The sequence below is a fragment of the Festucalex cinctus genome, chromosome 2 (assembly GCF_051991245.1).
Source record: "Festucalex cinctus isolate MCC-2025b chromosome 2, RoL_Fcin_1.0, whole genome shotgun sequence".
NCBI classification, from domain to species: domain Eukaryota; kingdom Metazoa; phylum Chordata; class Actinopteri; order Syngnathiformes; family Syngnathidae; genus Festucalex; species Festucalex cinctus.
This window is the reverse complement of record NC_135412.1, coordinates 14354264-14372601: the sequence shown is the minus strand read 5'-3', so window position 1 is coordinate 14372601 and position 18338 is coordinate 14354264. Positions and strand designations below refer to the sequence as shown.

The 18338-nt window shown below is 43.2% G+C and overlaps 1 protein-coding gene across 8 annotated transcripts in view; it reads left to right on the top strand.

Annotated features, from left to right (window-relative positions):
* Positions 1 to 18338, top strand: part of LOC144013826 (von Willebrand factor D and EGF domain-containing protein) — a 21239-nt gene extending 2901 nt beyond the window's left edge. For 4 of the 8 annotated variants that reach the window (XM_077513073.1, XM_077513076.1, XM_077513075.1 and 1 more), the window contains 32 exons: positions 2160 to 2344; positions 2981 to 3209; positions 3282 to 3347; positions 3428 to 3660; positions 4803 to 4892; positions 4959 to 5091; positions 5253 to 5470; positions 6504 to 6577; positions 6646 to 6928; positions 7822 to 8015; positions 8085 to 8941; positions 9020 to 9156; positions 9530 to 9691; positions 9773 to 9874; positions 10186 to 10300; positions 10731 to 10996; positions 11081 to 11300; positions 11363 to 11500; positions 11575 to 11922; positions 12051 to 12188; positions 12259 to 12569; positions 12641 to 13085; positions 13168 to 13263; positions 13710 to 13805; positions 13880 to 13975; positions 14647 to 14742; positions 15316 to 15411; positions 15486 to 15581; positions 16251 to 16346; positions 16439 to 16534; positions 17307 to 17404; positions 17936 to 18338. In XM_077513073.1, coding sequence (XP_077369199.1) covers positions 2160 to 2344; positions 2981 to 3209; positions 3282 to 3347; positions 3428 to 3660; positions 4803 to 4892; positions 4959 to 5091; positions 5253 to 5470; positions 6504 to 6577; positions 6646 to 6928; positions 7822 to 8015; positions 8085 to 8941; positions 9020 to 9156; positions 9530 to 9691; positions 9773 to 9874; positions 10186 to 10300; positions 10731 to 10996; positions 11081 to 11300; positions 11363 to 11500; positions 11575 to 11922; positions 12051 to 12188; positions 12259 to 12569; positions 12641 to 13085; positions 13168 to 13263; positions 13710 to 13805; positions 13880 to 13975; positions 14647 to 14742; positions 15316 to 15411; positions 15486 to 15581; positions 16251 to 16346; positions 16439 to 16534; positions 17307 to 17404; positions 17936 to 17947 — 5822 coding nt within the window. In that variant the 3' untranslated portion in view covers positions 17948 to 18338. Of the gene's footprint in view, positions 1 to 2159; positions 2355 to 2980; positions 3210 to 3281; positions 3348 to 3408; positions 3661 to 4802; positions 4893 to 4958; positions 5092 to 5252; positions 5471 to 6503; positions 6578 to 6645; positions 6929 to 7821; positions 8016 to 8084; positions 8942 to 9019; positions 9157 to 9529; positions 9692 to 9772; positions 9875 to 10185; positions 10301 to 10730; positions 10997 to 11080; positions 11301 to 11362; positions 11501 to 11574; positions 11923 to 12050; positions 12189 to 12258; positions 12570 to 12640; positions 13086 to 13167; positions 13264 to 13709; positions 13806 to 13879; positions 13976 to 14646; positions 14793 to 15315; positions 15412 to 15485; positions 15582 to 16250; positions 16347 to 16438; positions 16535 to 17306; positions 17405 to 17935 lie in introns of those variants that run through there. The other 4 variants (XM_077513077.1, XM_077513079.1, XM_077513078.1 and 1 more) reach the window with 4 other exon arrangements.

Here is an 18338-nt window from a genome sequence, read left to right as displayed (position 1 = left end):
TTGCTTCTGTTTTGACTGGATGTAAAAAAGTAAATTGACTCTTACTGTAGTATACATTGTTGGTGCCACATTAAGAAGTAGTGTTGTTCCGATATGTTTTTTGAGACCGATACAGATACCGATACCCAGCTTTGCAGTATCGGTCGATACCGATACCATACCGATACTTACAATTTTGTTTCCCCAACATGAAAAAGCGGTCCTGCCATTGGTTCAGAGCATTCAAGGGCCAATAGGATATCTTAGATCGGCATGCAGTGAACATGTCATATATCAGTGAATGTTGTGCACGAGCAAGTCACAAGATGCTGCATCCAAAATCCTATATTAGCGTTGGAATTAATGGTATCGGCATGTTACTTGTGAGTAGTCACCGATACCGATATCACTGTTTTTATGCAATATCGGCACCTCTGCCGATACCAGTATTGGTATCGGAACAACACTAATAAAGATGACTTGACTTGACATGTTTTTAATAAAAGAAAAACACCACTGAACTTTAATGTAAATGTACAGTTGTCCACTGGGGGCGCTGTTATTGCAAAATATAGAACCATAATTATTTTTTTTTTTTAAAGTGTAACGAAATAAGATGTCTTCGGTCTACATTAAATTGTGCATTAAATTGTACATTAAATTAGGTCAGCGTCACATCAGTCAGGCGGTAGCATCTGAAGCTCAAAATGAGGCTCACAACAAAACAATAAATCAAGACCAATCCTAGCAAACGATTTTTTTAACTCGAAAAACACAAAGGTTGGAACACTCATAAGTCAAGGAGCTCTTTCCTCTTCATTAACTTTGGGCCAATTAAAAGCTTTGATGTGATTATGATGTATCACTCAAATTTTACAACCCTGCAAATGTGCAGTATTTCTTGCTCTCTCAGTGAGAGCATGAGAGAGTGTCTCTCATGCTTTTTTCTCATGTAGAGTAGGGGAGGCAAGGCAACTTCAGCAAAATATTTGCAACTTGGACGCACATACAAATGTTTTTGACATGTTTTTTTAGCAGTAATAAAAGTCACTAGTAAGTTGTCAAAAGTGACTGTGCTTTTGTAAATTAGCTCATCTCTGTTCACAGCCATGTTGTTAGTGACAGCAGTGCACAGCAGCAAGCAGATAAACATTAACACAATTAAATTTGGTCACTTTACTTTGTTTATTAAACAGGTCATGGATATTTAAAATAATTGTATAATTAGAATTATATATAATGAAATGGGAAGAAACCCTGAGTGGAATGAGTTGTGTTTTGTTTTGTTTTTGCAAGAACACAGGCCACATATGCTGCGGGCTGCTAAAAAAGCAGATGGTGGGCCGCAAATAGCCCACTGGCCATAATTTGGACACCACTTCTTCAGACGCACTGAAAACGCATTCTTGTGTGTTGCTTTCTTTTTTTCTGTTTTTTCTCCGCTCTATTGTTCTGCACACACATATCGTGACTCGCACAGCAATCTTGCTCGTATCCTTTTCTCCTGTGAGACATCAAAGCAGCTTGCAGTTGTAAAGTTTAATGTCAGCATCGTAAAGTAAAGAGCTCCATGGACATTTCCAGACCATCTTAAACCATCTAAATGTTCCTGGTCCCTGTCTGAGTGCTGAGTGATGGCCCCTCTGGAGTTGGGGGACTAAAACTGCAGTTGTGTTAAGGCCACGCTCCCCAATAATCATCGTGTGTCCAAAGTAACTGGAGGAGCACATCTGGGCAGCCGGGGCCCCCAAACTCTCACTCCCTGCCCTCCTTCACTCCACAGGGGCCGGTTAAGGAGCCCTACCCCTGAGACTCTGTAAACTCATTAAGCCCCCAATTGAAGCAGTTTAGCCAGGAGCCAAAGTCTCAACCATTGTCTCTCATCTGACATGTCTGTTTGGACGACCTTTGACCTCTCAGCAAGTCAGTGGTGAGGCAAACATCAGCTTTTAAGAGGCTGTTTAGGTTAGAAATGAACTGCGCCCCAGTCAAGCTCCGCAAATTCCCTGTTTGTTTTGCTCCAAGGAAGGTAACAAGCTTTTTTTTTTTCTGAATGAAGGGAAAGAACATCCTGTTCTCTTGGCTTAGATAACAATGTCGACTTACTTCTGACCCACACAGGTGGTGTTAGACAGGAGTGGAATGGTATGGAAAGTAGCATTTCCTTTCTCTCTGTTCAGTGCCAGAGTGTTTCCCAGGGGGCCATCGCACACTGCGGAACCCTTACCGGAGCGTAGACTTTGACTCCACTGAGATCCAGAATACGGCCATCCAGGATCTGGTCTGTGACCACTCGCTGGCAGCGGGCTGGTACCGATTCAAGATCAACAACAAGCCAGCCGAGATGCCGACCACCTGCGTAGAGGTATCTCCAGGTTCCTGTGCCTCCTGCCAGGATGATGAACATAAGTCAAGTCTGTTTTATTTTTCTAACGGCAAAGTACAACAGAGGTTATCTAAAGGCAGAACCACACTCCGATTACATTCAGGAAAATCAATCGAACCCCACTTGAGCAAGTGCTTAGCAATGTAGGCAAGGAAAAACTCCTTTCAAGAAGAAGCTTCCAACTCAGCCTAGTTTTTTGGGGGCGACTGACTTAGCTGGTTGGGAGGAGACGGAGAGGCAGAGGAGATCGGGTTATGGTTATATAAAGCGCAAGTAGAGATTTAGATAGAATTAGGGTTAAATAGAGAAAGTACATAATAATAAGAAAGTAGATAGGGTTTGGGTTAGATACAATGTAGATAGAGATAGAGATAGAGATAGTGTTAGATACAGGATAGCTAGAGGTAGGGTTGGGGTGAGATAGAGGGTATACATAAATAGAGATAGCAGATACATGACAAAAGCACACATAATAATGGCCACAGCAATAGCCATGAAGTGATTTGAATAAAAAACTTTAGAACTTGAGATAATAAGGGTAAGAAGATGAAGAGGAAGGTGAGCACAATGATACATGAGTCCTCGCACCCTTGTCACTTTTTCTCTCTTTGGCAGATGAATCATTGTGGGACGCAGGCGCCCGTGTGGCTCTCAATGAAGGACAAGTCCTTACCGCTGCCCGGCGAGGTCCTCCAGTTGTCCGCCTGTGCCACATGGCAGTTCTTCCATGGCAGCACCAAAGACTGCTGTCTCTTCCGCATCCCCATCACGATCCGCAACTGTGGCAACTTCCTGCTCTACTATCTGCAGCCCACTCAAGGATGCATGGGATACTGTGCCCAAGGTCTGGGCATCTGCTTCACAGTCCTGTTGGGAGTGTTGGTCTATGTGTAACTCGGGTCTTTCTGCTATTTAGTTTCTCCAACTTTGGCGCCCGGATTCTGCCCATCGGGTCAGGTGGAGGGAAATGGTCGGTGCAAAGGTGAACTAACTTGAGAAGATTAATTGTTGTCGGACATCTACGCAACTGCTTTAACTGTCAGATTGCCTCCTTGCCGATAGCCATGTTGCCATCATTGCCATCGCGGCCGTTCATCCGCTCAGAGCTCATCGGCCACAGCGTCCACTTGAGGTGCTCCTTCATCCCGCCTCCATTCAATCAACCTCTTGGCTTCCATGTGGTTTGGGCACGGCACATCAGCCACAGCATGAAGGCCGAGATCCACCAGGAGTCCACGTTGAAGCCCTTCTCACTGGTGGAGATGGACGGCGTTCACTTCAGACTTGGAGAGACGGTAATGCTTACCAGATGCCGCCGATTCACTTTGACCCTTTTGGTGGATGAATTTGACCCCTAACAGCCAAGGTTCAGCGTTCCAAAGGATAGACAGGACTCGGAGGGGTGCGGCGGGGTTGTAAAAGATGTTGCAGGTTAGATATGCTTCCCTTACTCCCTGTAGTTGTTCATCGCTGTTCCTTTCAATGTTTGAATCAGGGATGTTTAAAATGCAACCTGAAGGTCATTATCAGCCTTCATGTTGCACTTGGTGAATAAAGAAAATGCATTTTCAGAAGGAAACATGGTTTGCTTCACTTTCTGCTCTGTCATGGTCCAATATGTGAGTATATCATGTTAATGATTCTCAAGTAAATGTTTTAAAAATGGTCATCTTAGTTCAGATTGCTTTTGTTTTGGTTCTGGATGTGGAGATCTGCCCAGTGCAGAGGTTTATCTATTTGAGTGTGATATGAGGCAGCCTCATCTCCTTTCACAGAAAACTGTGATGTAACAGTTTTTTAAGGGTAACTAAGACTAAATACTTGCGTAATAAATGAAAAAAATTCAAGCCGGGCTTTCCATCCTTTCAACGTTCTATATCCCTCAGAGGAAAAAGTCTGGACTCCCCTGCTTTAAATATTAAAATAATGTCACACTGCCATGTGCAAGGTTGTAATCTTCTCGGCATTCTGAGGAACGAGTGGTGACATGCTTTTTGCACGCCACAGGTGTCACGATTGTCTCCCTCAAAGAGCAGGAAACATCTTTTAGCATTACGCACAATGTTGATAATAACATGATAATGTGTTTATCAGTACATTTCCTGGAGCAATTACTTTTCACCAGGAAATATGAAAAAGTGACACTGAGGTGAGATCATGCTCACAGCTCGCCGCCACACAGCTGTGGACCGCCGGGTTGCCATATTTGGGCTCTGGGGTAAGATTAGTCTTTTCTGTAACATGCTCCAGTGGGCTTGCTCCTAGGGCCTTTCCTTACATAAGGTGATTGAGGAGCAGGGTCCAAGGTCAGTTTAATGGTGATACTGTGCTGGTGGGGAAATGTTTTGATGGATGACAAACATATTATCTGGTCCTGGGAAAACAAAACTGCATGTGAGACCTCACAAGTCAAAAATTGTTGATGTTTGTCTTGCAGTTCTTGTGCAGCGTATCCACATTCCGAGTCAATGTCACCCACAGTCGATCTTCTCCCAGGGAGAGTGAGGCTTTCTACGCCGGGCTGAAGGTGAACGGTCACTTTTGTTTGAAGTGAAGGCAGAAAAGTAGCAAATCTCAGTCTGCTTCTCTCCAGTTTTCTGTGGAGTCGCTTCACATAGCGGAGAATGGCGAGGAGCATGAGGTCGGAGTCCACAGCACTGTGCCACTCCCTTGCTACGACCTCAACCATTGCGGAGTAACTCTCGTGCTGGGCGTGCACGAGCCAGGTGAGATTAAGAAAAGATACCCATTACATAGAAATTAGCTTCATACACTGTATAGTAAACATAACATTGCTGCCTTACACATCTTTGCACCACACGGGTTGTTTGTCATCTGTTGATACCCTCCACAAAGACCTCACCCTTTCCCCCCCTCGTGTCCACAGATGGCCTCGGACATGAGGTCTCCAATGTGGCGCTGTCTGCCTGTCAGGTGCAGCTTCGTCCGACTGCCTGCAGCGAGGGAAGTTGCGGCCAGACGTCATTCTTCATCACCGCCGTCACTGACTTCGCGCGCGATGGAAACCGGATCAGTTTGATCAGCTTCCTGCCTGACGATAGTGCATCGCGGCTGTGGAGGAGCTACATTCCAACGTCACTGAAAGTGAGTTTAATTTTGGTACTGGAATCTTCCTTCGCTTCTTCCAAGATGGGGACACATCACTTATCGTGCGGACGTCCCACCAGTGGTAAAAATTCCACGTGTTATCTTAAATTAAAAAAAAAAGAACATAAAAAACTATGCTGATACACCAAATGGTTCAAAAACAGCTTAAATTTTATTTTGGGTGCACCTTTAAAGATATTTTCGGCAAAATTGCCCCAATCATAAGGGGATATTATTAAGTGTTTTTCAGGTTTATTTTTTTATTTTTTTTATCTTAAGATTTAAGCAAATGTGACGTCTCTTTTTTTTATTTAAAGTCCTGAAACTGGACAAACAAGTAAATCTTACGTTATATGGCTACCTCTGCAAATGTAATTGAGAGTGAGTCGTTTTGAAATTTGACAAATCTGTGGCATCGTCTTTTGGCTGATTTACAAATGAAAAGTACTTCATAAATTAGACCTATTATTATGGCCCAGAAATGGACCAACAGTCTTGATAGGTGCTCACAACCGCTGGACTCACAATTGGCTGAGCAGTGTGTAGTGTAGGATGTACAATCGCCGACTTGCGTGAGACAAGTCCCCCCCCCCCCCCCCCCCCCCCCCGACACAACTCTCAGTAAGACAAGAAATTCTTGATCCTTGTGAAGTGATGTGGGTAGTTGCCTTACTGGAGACAGGGCTCTTGAAAAGCCTCCAAATCCTCTTCAGAGTGAGTAAGGAGGTCCTTGAGGAATGTTGTGGGATCACTGAAGGTCAAGACTTTAATGAAGGTGATTCAATTTAATGTGTAATTAGAGTACGACTAAATTAAAAGAACAGTAGGCCTATTCTCTGTTGACATAAACACAAGCTTTTAGAAAGGTAAAGTGCTGAATCATTTTCTTACATGATCATCAGGTTTAGTTTTGGGGTCTTGTTGGTTCTGAGACAACTTCTCCATATGTCTTTCATGAAAACATCAAAGCCAGGGGTTAAAATGTCATTGGGCAAACCCCCCTCTTTGTTCTCCTTCTGCCTTTCGGCAGGTCACAGTTCAGGACGTTCCCACCTCTATCTGCTACTCACTGACGGATCCACATATCATTACGCTGGATGGCAGGTAGTTGAAGAACGGAGAGACCTTATCAACAGTCACATTTCCCAGCTTTCTCTCACATATTTGTGCAGGCACTACGACAACCACCAGACTGGCACCTTTGTGCTGTACCGGAGCCTCACTAGGGACTTTGAGGTTCACACTCGGCAGTGGGAGTGTGGCAGTCGCCATTACGCCGTGGCTTGCAGCTGTGGCATTGCGGCGAGAGAGGGAAATGATATTGCCATCGTTGACATGTGCAATGGCCAACAGCAGGAAACGAGGCCAAAGCTCACCGTGAAAGTCCTTGGCGGCGAGCGCAGCAATGAGCTCCGTGTGCGCGTGTTGGAATCTCACCAAGGAAAGAAGGTCACTGTAAGTATCCAGTCTCGCAAATCAGATGAAACATCAATATTTGTGGGAAATAGGAAATTTCCCAATGACGTCATACGTACTTCCTGGTGCCAAAAGCTGAAGCATTCTCCAACAGAACCACAAGTAAACATTAAACAAAGCCTTCCATGTCATTTGGCAAAGGCTGGGTGATTGAGATCACATTTCAAATAGCTTCAATGTTGACATAAGGCATTTTCCTCCACCGCCATAGTTTGAATGTGTCTTAACATAATGAGGGACTTGCATGGCTAATTAATTCAGGAGACAGATATACCCAATTACCCATAAATGAAATGCCATAACTTTGAACTTTGGTCATGGTACCATTATGAGCCACCACGAGCCTAGCCTTACATTGAGTAGTTCTTTTGGTGACTGTTAGACTTGAATTTTGTTAGGCTGTGATAGATAGTCTAATTTCATTTTATCGTATGAACAATGATTACTTGAGCTTGACTTTTCTGTTGCACGGATTAATGTCACAGAATTGCTCTTCTGACAATGAAGTGGAAAGTGTGCTGTAGCGCTAGCTGATGATAGATTGAAGGCTAACCATTATGTTTTGCTAACGTATAGTCATATACATTCCTGCTAGAAAATGTCTTTCACAAACCCAATAGTGGAGATTTGGTTCCCAGTCTGTCCATTTAGAAGTTGTTATTCAACCACCAGGCAGTCTCTGTATCTTGGTAGCCTCTGGTGGACCAACTCCAAAAATTTACGTCATGGGCTTAATTCAGGTCAGTCTGGTAACTCAGGTCCAGGTGTTCTGCTACACACAAGTATCCTCACATCTATTGTTTACAAATGTTATGAAACGTCCTAGGAGTAGCATTAGCTGCTAACACTCTAAATCACTGCTAACATTACAGGTTATCTTTCCCTCTGGGGCGTTTGTCCGAGCTGATGTTGGCGACTGGGGGATGAGCTTGTCTGTCCGAGCACCAAGTGTTGACTTCGGCCACACGCAAGGCCTTTGCGGCACCTTTGATCGCAATAGCAAAAATGACATCCATGGCTATCAAGGTGTTCATAATGACTTGCATGCATTCATAGAGAGCTGGAGGTGTGTATCATGATCATTTATTGTCGCTGTGTTGTTGGGCTTTGGCTTACTTGTACATGTTTGGGTTAGGATAGCTCCTGGTGAGAGTTTATTCGATAGAACGCCCCGAGGTTCCAGACCAGAGGAGAGAAGACCTTTCTGCCGGTGCCAGAAAGGATACAGTTCTATTCCGTCCTCTGATGAAGGAGCCAGGCATATGTCTGGTCCATCCGCTCACTCTGACTGCATTGCACAGGACAATGTGGATTATACTTCTGTCTTTCCCTCACTGGACACCACAATGGAATATGTCAAGAATACCGAAAGAGAGGAAAACATTCTGAACATATCCTCCAGTCATCCCTTGGAGGGTCGAGCTCACCATTACAATACCCACAATTTAAAAAAAATCAGAGATGACCACCAACTATCTGACGACAGATTCAGGAGAGACATAATGTTGAAATTCCAAAGCATCAGCCAAGCTGACCTGGAGCACCTTGCCTACTTCTTCCCAGAGGATCACCTGGTAAAAGCGCTACTAGAAATCCAACCTCGGTGGCCCACACCAAGTGGCCTGACCTCGGGCAAAGCACTGGAGGTGTGCCACCTGGCTTTGTCCAATTCCACAGTTGGCACTGTGTGCCGTGAGCTACTGGGACGTCGCCTTGAAGAGGCTGTGAATTTCTGTATCTTGGACCTACAATTAAAAGATGATCTGGGCTGGGATGAGGCAATGCTACCCTACCTAGCAAACGAGTGTGAGAGGAGGCTGCTGGAAAACAGGGCCCAGAGAGACCATGGGGGGCTAGGTCACCCAGGGGGCCCAGTGGAGGTGGTGACAGCACTGCGTTGTCCAAATTTCTGCAACGGCAATGGAGAGTGCACAGAATTTGGCTGCCAATGTCACCGAAGCTTCAGTTCATATGACTGCAGTGCAACCATCGGTGAGTTCCTTCCATCACCATACCTTGAATTTAATGCTCTTTATTAAAAATTCCTGTCTCCATCTTTCATTGGCGAAGGCCAGCCAGTAGAGCTAATTGATCTGGAAAATGGTGGCCTATGTGACCTCAGAACATTTAACTGCCGGAAAGTACGAGTCTTCGGTCTGGGCTTTATCGAGTCACCTGACCTGAGCTGCCATGCCACTAGACTAAAGGTGAGTTGCCTCCAGGTTACTTTCAAGCCCATGTTTCCATCAAGCAGTTTGACTCAGTTCAGCACGGTATGCAATATTTAATGCTTCTAATGTCAATAGTTTCAAAAGCTCAAAATAACACATCTTGCCCATACTGGTTCACTGGTATAGTTACACGATGCTATGATGTGACATCATTTACGATACATACTGTTATCAAAGCTATTACCATCAATATAAACATGCCTATGTGATGGAAACACAAGCTAGATCATGGGTTTTGGTTCCAAATCATCTCGTGAAGAGCTGAGCTGCAGTGCTTGTTAGAAAGATGTGTCAAGTATTGCCCAAAGATCATATTCTTCTCTCTAAATATGGACATGTGCCTCTCCAGTATGTGAATGGCGTTTGGCTTTCAGGGGAAAAACAGAGAACGAGAGCCACTTTCCTCAACTCCAAAGCTTTGGATTGTGGCGTTCCCTCGTTGAGCAGTGTAGCCGTCAGCACAGAAGGCTTTATGATGGATGACAAACCATATGAACGTTGGGAGATTAGGGTACAGTTGTTTTAAATCATAATAACTATAGTTGGTTCTTGACTGTTTATATAGTGTTAACTGTTCCCCCAACCTTCTCAGGTGACCAACGATGGCTCCCAGTATAGTATAGCCAAGGTACTGACAATCTACGATGGCATTTGTCAGGTGTGCGCAGCTCGCTCAGGAATCTGCAAATTAAAGGTAACTTGCATGGAAAACAGAAAGCCATTCCACAACCTCTTGCTCTTTCTCTGTTAATTGATGGTGAATTGTCTTTGTGGACTGGAAAGTGATGGTCAGTGGGGGTCCACTGATGGCGAAAGCAGACATTGTTTTGCCCTTTCCCTACACATAGCAGCTGGTCGTGACCATTAAAAAGCCAACTGGAGGTTTCTTTCCACTGGAATAGGTTTTGAAGAAGGTCGCAAAGAGAAGCCTACCAGCTCGCCACAAGCTGCAGAACAAGTATAGCTTTTGATGGTCTGTTTTTTTTGTGAATGTGTCTCTGGCAGGACCGGACGTGTAACATTGACGGAATGTGCTTTGCAGAAGGAGACACAAATCCAGGAAGTCCATGCCTACTCTGTGACCCAGACACCTCAAAATTTACCTGGTCACTCAACCAAGGTACAGTGTTGTGAATCCATAAGTGTTCACAGTCCTGTCATTAGAGGGGAGATCAGACGGTAAGTGACTGGAGGAATGTCGACAATTACCACAAACATACTCATATGGCTGCAGGCCTAAACAGTCAGTAGCAGCAAACGGGGGTCCACATTTACACTTGCATCCTTTTATGACATCACAGTGTTTGTGTTCTCGAGAGATCCTGCTGCTAAAAGACAGACAACAGTTGCTCTTACTGTGAGGTCAGCCCACTGGGAGCTTGTTTGCCTCAATTAGCAGATGAAAGGGGCTTAGGTTTCCCAGCATGCACCTGGTGTTTATGCTCCACGGGAAATAAATGACATGGTTGATCATTTGAACACTTACCAACAGTGACAGTCTCAATAAATAGGCTGAACTGTTAGTTATGAACAATATTTTTTTTTTCCAGTCAACCAGCCGCCCATCTTCCATCAACCTCAGGGTGAGCTGCGCACATTCGCCGGAGAGAACTTTGTCTTCCAGTTCGCTGCATCAGACCCAGAGGGCTCAGCCCTGCTCTTTCAGCTGGTCAACGGACCAAAGGATGCCATCCTCTCGCCTGCTGGGCTCCTTATTTGGAATGTCCCATCACCTCCTGAAGAGGAGTGGATGCAGTCGACCTTTCACTTCACGCTATCAGATGAGTGCAATGCCCAAAGCACCTTCACGGTTCAGGTACATCCACATAATGAAAAAGACGAATAATGATGAGAAGGATTATATTTGCCAGATACACTTTGCTGGTTTGCTCCCGCATAGATCCATGTGCTGCCATGCGGATGTCAGAATGGAGGCACATGTGCAACCGATTTCACCTTCCCTGCTGGCAGTGGAAAGTACCTGTGTGTATGCCCTGAAGGGAAACAGGGCAAACTCTGCCTGGAAGATGTAGACAATTGTTCATCGGCACCTTGCGCAGATGGAACATGCATTGACATTGATGGTGGATTCAAATGCAACTGTCCTGATGGGCTGACAGGTACCCAGGTTCATTTTGGATCTGCTGCCCTGTGGTTTACTTTAACTTCCACCTCTCTGCAGGTGCAACATGCCAGGAAGATATTGACGAGTGTAAGCAGACGCCCTGTTTCCCAGGGTTCCACTGTCTTAACAGCCATGGTTCCTACAACTGTGGTCTTTGTCCTAAGGGCATGCTGCGAAATGGTACAAAATGCACTGGTAAGAATTTTCATACTCTCACATATTTTTGGACCCATTAAGTGCTCAAAACATAATCAGTCTCCTTCATAAAGTGAACACGAGGCCAGTCACCGTCACTCCCACAATGGCTCCAAGAACTACTGTCCACAAGGTTAAAGAACTTCTGATGCATAACCCAACTACACTTTACCCAAGAATGCACATGGCCAAGATCATGCCAAGAGGGGAACTCCTTGCACTGCCACGGGCTCAACCCACAACGTGGCGGAGAGCTTCAGGAAATAGCCTGAGTTCTGTCGTGCGGATTGATACAACCAGTGGCACTTCCAAGAATTTGACCGGGGTAGCATCTGATCCAATCAAGGTTGGTCCTCTACAAATCAGCACCGCTAATGCGAAGAAAACCAGTGTGGTGCAAAACTCAGGAAAACCAGCTGCAGGTGAGGAACACCAGGTTTAATTTGGAGGCCTCAAACAAAAGCTGTAATAAAATGAGTAGATCCAGGGCCTGTCTAAAAGGAGTTTTTGTCTCTCAGCATTTCATATTATCTGCCTGTCAATGTCACAGCAACGTGCACTAGCAGGCCTTGCTTCCCCGGGGTTCAATGCATCAACAGACGTCCGCCGCATGTCGGTTATGTTTGCGGCCGCTGCCCACCCGGCCTTCACGGTAATGGGCGAATCTGCATGAAGAGCGCCAAAGCGGGTAAGGAGGTCAACAAAGCTGGAGCCCAGAGGACTCAGCCGTAATGTTGGCATCTTCTGTGCTTCTTCAGCGTCCAGTCACCTTTCACAGCAGCAGACAGCAGGCCAAAGGACCCGATCATCGCTCAGCAGCAGCAAGGTGTCCAGCCTCCATTTGCCCGCTCTGCCTTCCAGAGACGGCATCAAACGTTTGTCTGTCACGAGAGATGCCGCACTACGTCAGACTTCGCCTGTAGGGAGGGAAGGTGGTACTGGAAGAAGGGAGGTGGACACTGTTGATGTCGTTAGATCAACAATGAGTGATATCTCTATTGCTGCCACCTACGGAGACAAAGTCAGACCCTCCAAGGAGTTTGTGGTACCCCGCGTGAGAGTCCCAAAAGTGAGTATCATCTTGATGAAAGCATCACGATTCCTAAACTAAATCGTCTCCTGTTTGTGGTAATGTCTTAGCTTTCTGGACAAGCCGCACCCTACAAAGTAACTCCACCAACTCCTCGCCAAATCACTCAGTCTGGCCTTGTGACAAAACCCAAACAGACTATACATCCATTTCTCAATTACATTGCATCTACCCAGAACAAGCCTTGGACGAGATCTGCACAGCCTCTTCAGGGAACTCTTGGAGCTTTATCGTATTCACTGCCTGAGTCTGAGTTACCTGCAGACAGGGAAGAGGCGGCATTGACCCTGACAACTCCACATCCAACCCCACTTCTCCAGAGCATACCTTCCATCCAATCGTTGATCACTGGTCATGTGACAGGAAAGGAACACATGGTTCCATGCGCTGGCCAGCCATGTTTTCCTGGTGTCCAGTGCGAGACAGCATTGGATGGCAGTTTCCACTGTGGCCGCTGTCCTGTTGGTTTCACTGGAGATGGAAAGATGTGTCGAGGTTTGGTTTGAGTTTATTAGTTAACCATGATTTGATTGAGTATCACTTCTGTCTCAGTTGTTCTTTGCTTATGTGTTCTAAGCTGTTTGCAAGCACACGTGCGGACGGAACATGGAGTGTGCGGCTCCCAACACTTGTCTCTGCAAGGCAGGTTATTCTGGTTACGACTGTCAAACTGGTAAATTATTTACATACTCTGTGTTGACCTTGCCTTATATGAATTGTCACATTTGAGGGATCATCATGCTGTATTTAAGCCAAATTGGCAGGTGGACACAGGTGCAGGAAAACAGGCAATGAGTTCAAGGGAAACTCACATGTGTTTATTACAGGATCAAAACAGCTATACACCAAAGCACATATAAAGAAAAAAACAACTGTAATACAAAGTAGAAAGAAACATGACATAATAGACAACATTGGCAAACAAACTCAGACTTGACTAAAAGAAAACTCACAAGACTCACTTGGGTAAGACGCGAGTGGTTGGAGGTAGTACGAACATAAACAAGACACAGGAAAACAAATCCAAATTAATTTTACAGAAACAATGAATGGTCTGTATTACTGGTAAACCAAAGGAATAACATCACAGATCATGACATGTTTTTTTTTTGTTTTCAGCAATTTGTGAACCACAGTGTGTGAATGGGGGGGCATGTATTGCTCCAGGGGTTTGTCAGTGTCCCACTGGGTTTCATGGAGAGACTTGTCAGGAAGGTAAATATTCATCATCAGGGTCCGACAGAACTTCCTTGCACTTTTTTACTGCTAATGAACAACAATGTGTGTAGCTGTGTGCAGGTTGGCGTGTGAAAATGGAGGCACATGCATCGGATTGCAGACGTGCTCATGTCCTTACGGATTTGTTGGCCCGCGATGTGAAACCAGTGAGTTCATGGCTACTGGAACTTTGGTTATTGTTCCTGTGAGGGATGATGGCCATCAAAAATGTCACGAAGAAGTTCAGATCTGCAGTTGTAGCTATTTTAGTTTTTTTTTTTTTTTGTGCGAACACCTCTCTCAACATTCACATCCATTTATACAGTGATAACTTGACTTAAGAGTGCTCAAGCTTACTGGTATTTTTTAGTTAAGAGTGGTCATACGGTCAATTTTTTTTTATTTTTTTTTATTTTTAAATAGGTTATTTTTTTCAAGGCAAACATACACTACAACTGTTAATATTGGGACAGCTTGTCCCAACGACATTAATTACAGTTTATAAAACCAGTTCATTGCTTTATGTTGTTTTTAATTATGTTTTTATACAATACCTTGCTATTTTATATACACTTTGTGGTGTTTTGTGGAGGGCTGTAACAGATTGATGGAATACAAATTCATTTCAATGGGAAATACCGATTTGGTATCCAAATAAATTGAATTACAAGCCCGGTCAGCTGAACTACAGTATATTTGAACAAATGTAACGAATTAAACTTTCAAGTCAAGGTACCACTGTAACACAGTAGGCTATGTTTCTTTTTTTTACCTTTTGAATCTATGATAAAGCTAACTTAACCATTTTCAAGAGTTATGTTTTTGTTGTTGATCCTAGTGGTTTGCAGCCGCCATTGTCACAATGGTGGCCGGTGCATCTCGCCAGATGAGTGTGGGTGTCAAAGTGGTTGGAGTGGGCCTTCCTGTGAGACTGGTGAGCATGGATAATGGATGAGCATGTGTAGAAGAGTGCAACTGTTCAAGGTAACCAACAGCCTGGTCCATACCTATAGAATTTTGGGGCTATGGTTTCACTACAGTATGTGTTTTATGCATAAAGATTTATTTATTTTAATTTTCTGAAGTTGATCTCTTTATTTTGCTTGTCAGTAATTTCACACTGAAAACGTTCCACTTTTGAATTGTAAACTGCCTCTTATTCTCTGACTAAAAGTATTTTTATTTATTTTTATTTTTTTACTTCTTATTGTTTTTTTTCTGCATTTTTAAAAGTTATCTGTAAGAGTTTAGAGACTATTTGTGTACACAATACAGTAGTAGAAAATAGGTAATACATTTTTAGACATGCAACAATATAAACAGAAAGCACTTCTTACTAGAGATGGGGAATGATAATGATACTGAAATGTATATCCCAAGGTACAACATTAACGTGGGTCGAGCGTTTTCATTATGTGACGGTTAAAAAATGTTGTAGAGTACTACTGAATCCCTAATATGTACTCTGTCTGCATAATTTCTCCATGCTAATGTTGGTGTTCTGAAGCTCTTTGCTCTCCAGTCTGCCTAAATGGCGGTTTGTGTGTTTGGCCCAACAACTGCGAGTGTCCTCGCGGTTTCTACGGTACCCAGTGTCAAAACGGTATGTGCATCAGGTTGGCAAGTCTGGCTATCTTTTAACTGCAAAAACACTGATGGTATCTGGTCCTTTTGCAGCCATCTGCAAACCACCTTGCAAGAATGGTGGTCTGTGCATAAGAAATAATGTCTGTTCGTGCCTGCAGGGATACACCGGGAGACGCTGTGAACAAAGTACGTAAGTCATTAACTGCTTTTACACTGCCTTCTTGGCATTTCGCAGTCTTGTGTAAAGTATCGTAAAGTGATTATTGGGTAAAAGTATAAGTACCTTAACAGAAACATTGTGACATTGTAAAAGTCTTGTGTCTGACATTTGCTACTCGCAAGTAATTGTTTTTTGTCAAATTAAATGTATCTAAGTGTTGGAAGTGTGAAAATATTTTAAAAAGTGAGCATTTAAAATTCTTTTGTTTTATTTATTTGTTTATTTATGTATTTATTTTATATTTACTGTAGTTTATTTCAGTGGTGTACAGTAGTTAAATATCTGAGTTGGCTAATGAGCAAAGTTAGCTAGCGGCTAGCACATGTTAGCCCTGCCATCAAAGAATACTGATGTTTTAACTTTGCTAGATGAACAGCAATTAATCTAATCCGTTAGACGAGGAGTTTTTGAATGCCAGTATTTTCTGTTACTTTAGGTGGGCATAAGTAGCATTCTATCCATTATGCAAAAAGCAACAACCTGTTTGTTCCCTTAGCTTTGCTAACATTCAACTGGCTAACAAAATAAAAACAAAAACAAAATAACAAGAAAGTACACCTTATTTTGTTTTCTGTTTTTAAGTAACAAAGTATTAGTACTTTACTTCTGACCACTGTCTCTCACCTTGTCTCCAGGCGTGTGTGAGCACATGTGCATAAACGGCGGTCGCTGTGTTGGTCCCGATGTTTGTGACTGTCCATCAGGTTGGCGAGGAAAGAGATGTGACAAACGTACGAAGTGCCGTGTGTGCGAGTGAGTGTATGTGATTCTACTCATTTGTTTACACATGGCGAATCTCTCTGTGGCTGTTTTGTCCTTCCAGCCAGTTGTGAGCAAAAGTGTCTGAACGGGGCTGAATGTGTGGGGCCAAACACGTGCCACTGCACATCGGGCTGGCATGGAATGTTGTGCCACATCCGTGAGTATCAATTACACAATAAGCAGGTAAAGAAGTACACTCACCAGACATGAAAGAAAAACAACTGAATGCCACATGAATTTACTCAAGTATAAAACTAGACATCTTTCTTAATTCATAAATATTCGACATAACTTCACGTAATACAACGTATGTGACAGTATGCCGCTATCTCCCCGCATGAAATTATACGGTGAACTACTGAACTGGATGAAATTATGACAATAAGATAAAAGCAACAATGAAACAAAATTACAAGAAAGCAGGTTTGCTGAAGGTCAAAATGAGTTTTGAGGAGCAAAATAAAATAAAATAAAATAAAAATAAAATTATCACTAGCCACAATTTTGGTTGTTTACTTTCATCTCGAACGTTTTCGGGTCGGAACTGGGAAAAAACAACAGATAAATCCGACTTCCGACCATCCTCAAATGCAGCATAAAAGCACTGAGACATGTCTGCCACCTAGTGGTGAATGGCAATATTACAACTTAAATTTACAGTTGACTTCTGCATATTCGCAATTTGGCACCCGCAGATTCACATATTTACATTTTTTTTCCCAATATATTTTCCTATTTTTCCAGGATGTTTTTCGTGGAAAATCATTTTTTTTTTTTTGAAAGTCAAATCAAGGAGTCACTCAAAGTTAGGGATGGCTTCTTCACCACTGCCAGTCACATGATGCCAGATCACCTACAGCAAAACCCACATCAACACTTTATTTCGTTATGTCTGCTTGGATCATTTTACTGTGTGTGTCATCCCTCAGCTCATTGTCAACAAAAGTGTCGGTACGGCAGCCGCTGCGTGAGGCCCAACGTGTGCGCATGTCGGAGTGGATTCTCAGGTGCTCTTTGCTCAAGGAAGGTAGGAGAAATTTGGCTTTCTAATTTTTTAGGCCTTGACTGCTAACTCTAAATCCAGTACTTTTCATATCTACACTGTTTGTTCTGAGGTCCAAACAGCAAAAACCAAGATGGGTGCAGACCACAATCAGAGGTGATCAGTCACTTTCAGTGTGGCACAATGTGGCCTATGTAATGAAGAACAGTCTCCATGAACCATTTCTTACTATTGGTTTAAAAAAATGGTGATTAACCATGGCTAACTTGAATTGATGCTGTGACAAAAATCAAAAGGTTTGGGTTTTATAAAATCAAAATAAATATAAATTGGGCCCAATTAGCTCCATTAGTGTTACTAGGTCTCAGATTTCAATGAGGAACAGGTATGTTAAATATGGTCTCTGGCAATATTGTTGTTTTGAGGGGACAATAAATGTATACTTTAATACAAGCTGGAAACTAAATTTCAATGCACTGACAGTTTTCTTCAGTGTTATCCCATGAAAATATTTACAAAATGTGAGTTATAATTCTGATATTTTGGCATTTCCAGCTGTCCGTCTAGAAAATGAGTCAAGATTGTGGCGATCCCAAGGCGTTGACAAATATTCGTCGACTTCCACTGTCTCCCAGCTAATAGCAGAAGAAGAAGAAGAAGAAGACTTGTGGTTCCATGAAAGTGTGCCATAAATAAAGCAGCTATCTTTGCTAAACAAGGCTAGCCTGACGTTCTATCTGTGCCTACCTGGAGGCTGATGCGATTCATGAAAACGTGACTTTTTAAAAAATATATATTGAACTTAACATTTTATTGTTTAACTCAGCTTTCCATGTATTTATTTGTTGCTGGTCTCACAGTTGTGTGTGTGTCTAAATCTAGTTGGATATATGATGTCATTGTGTAATGCTTGTTTTGTGAAATAAAATAAAAAAGAATAACAATGTGTTTCCAATGA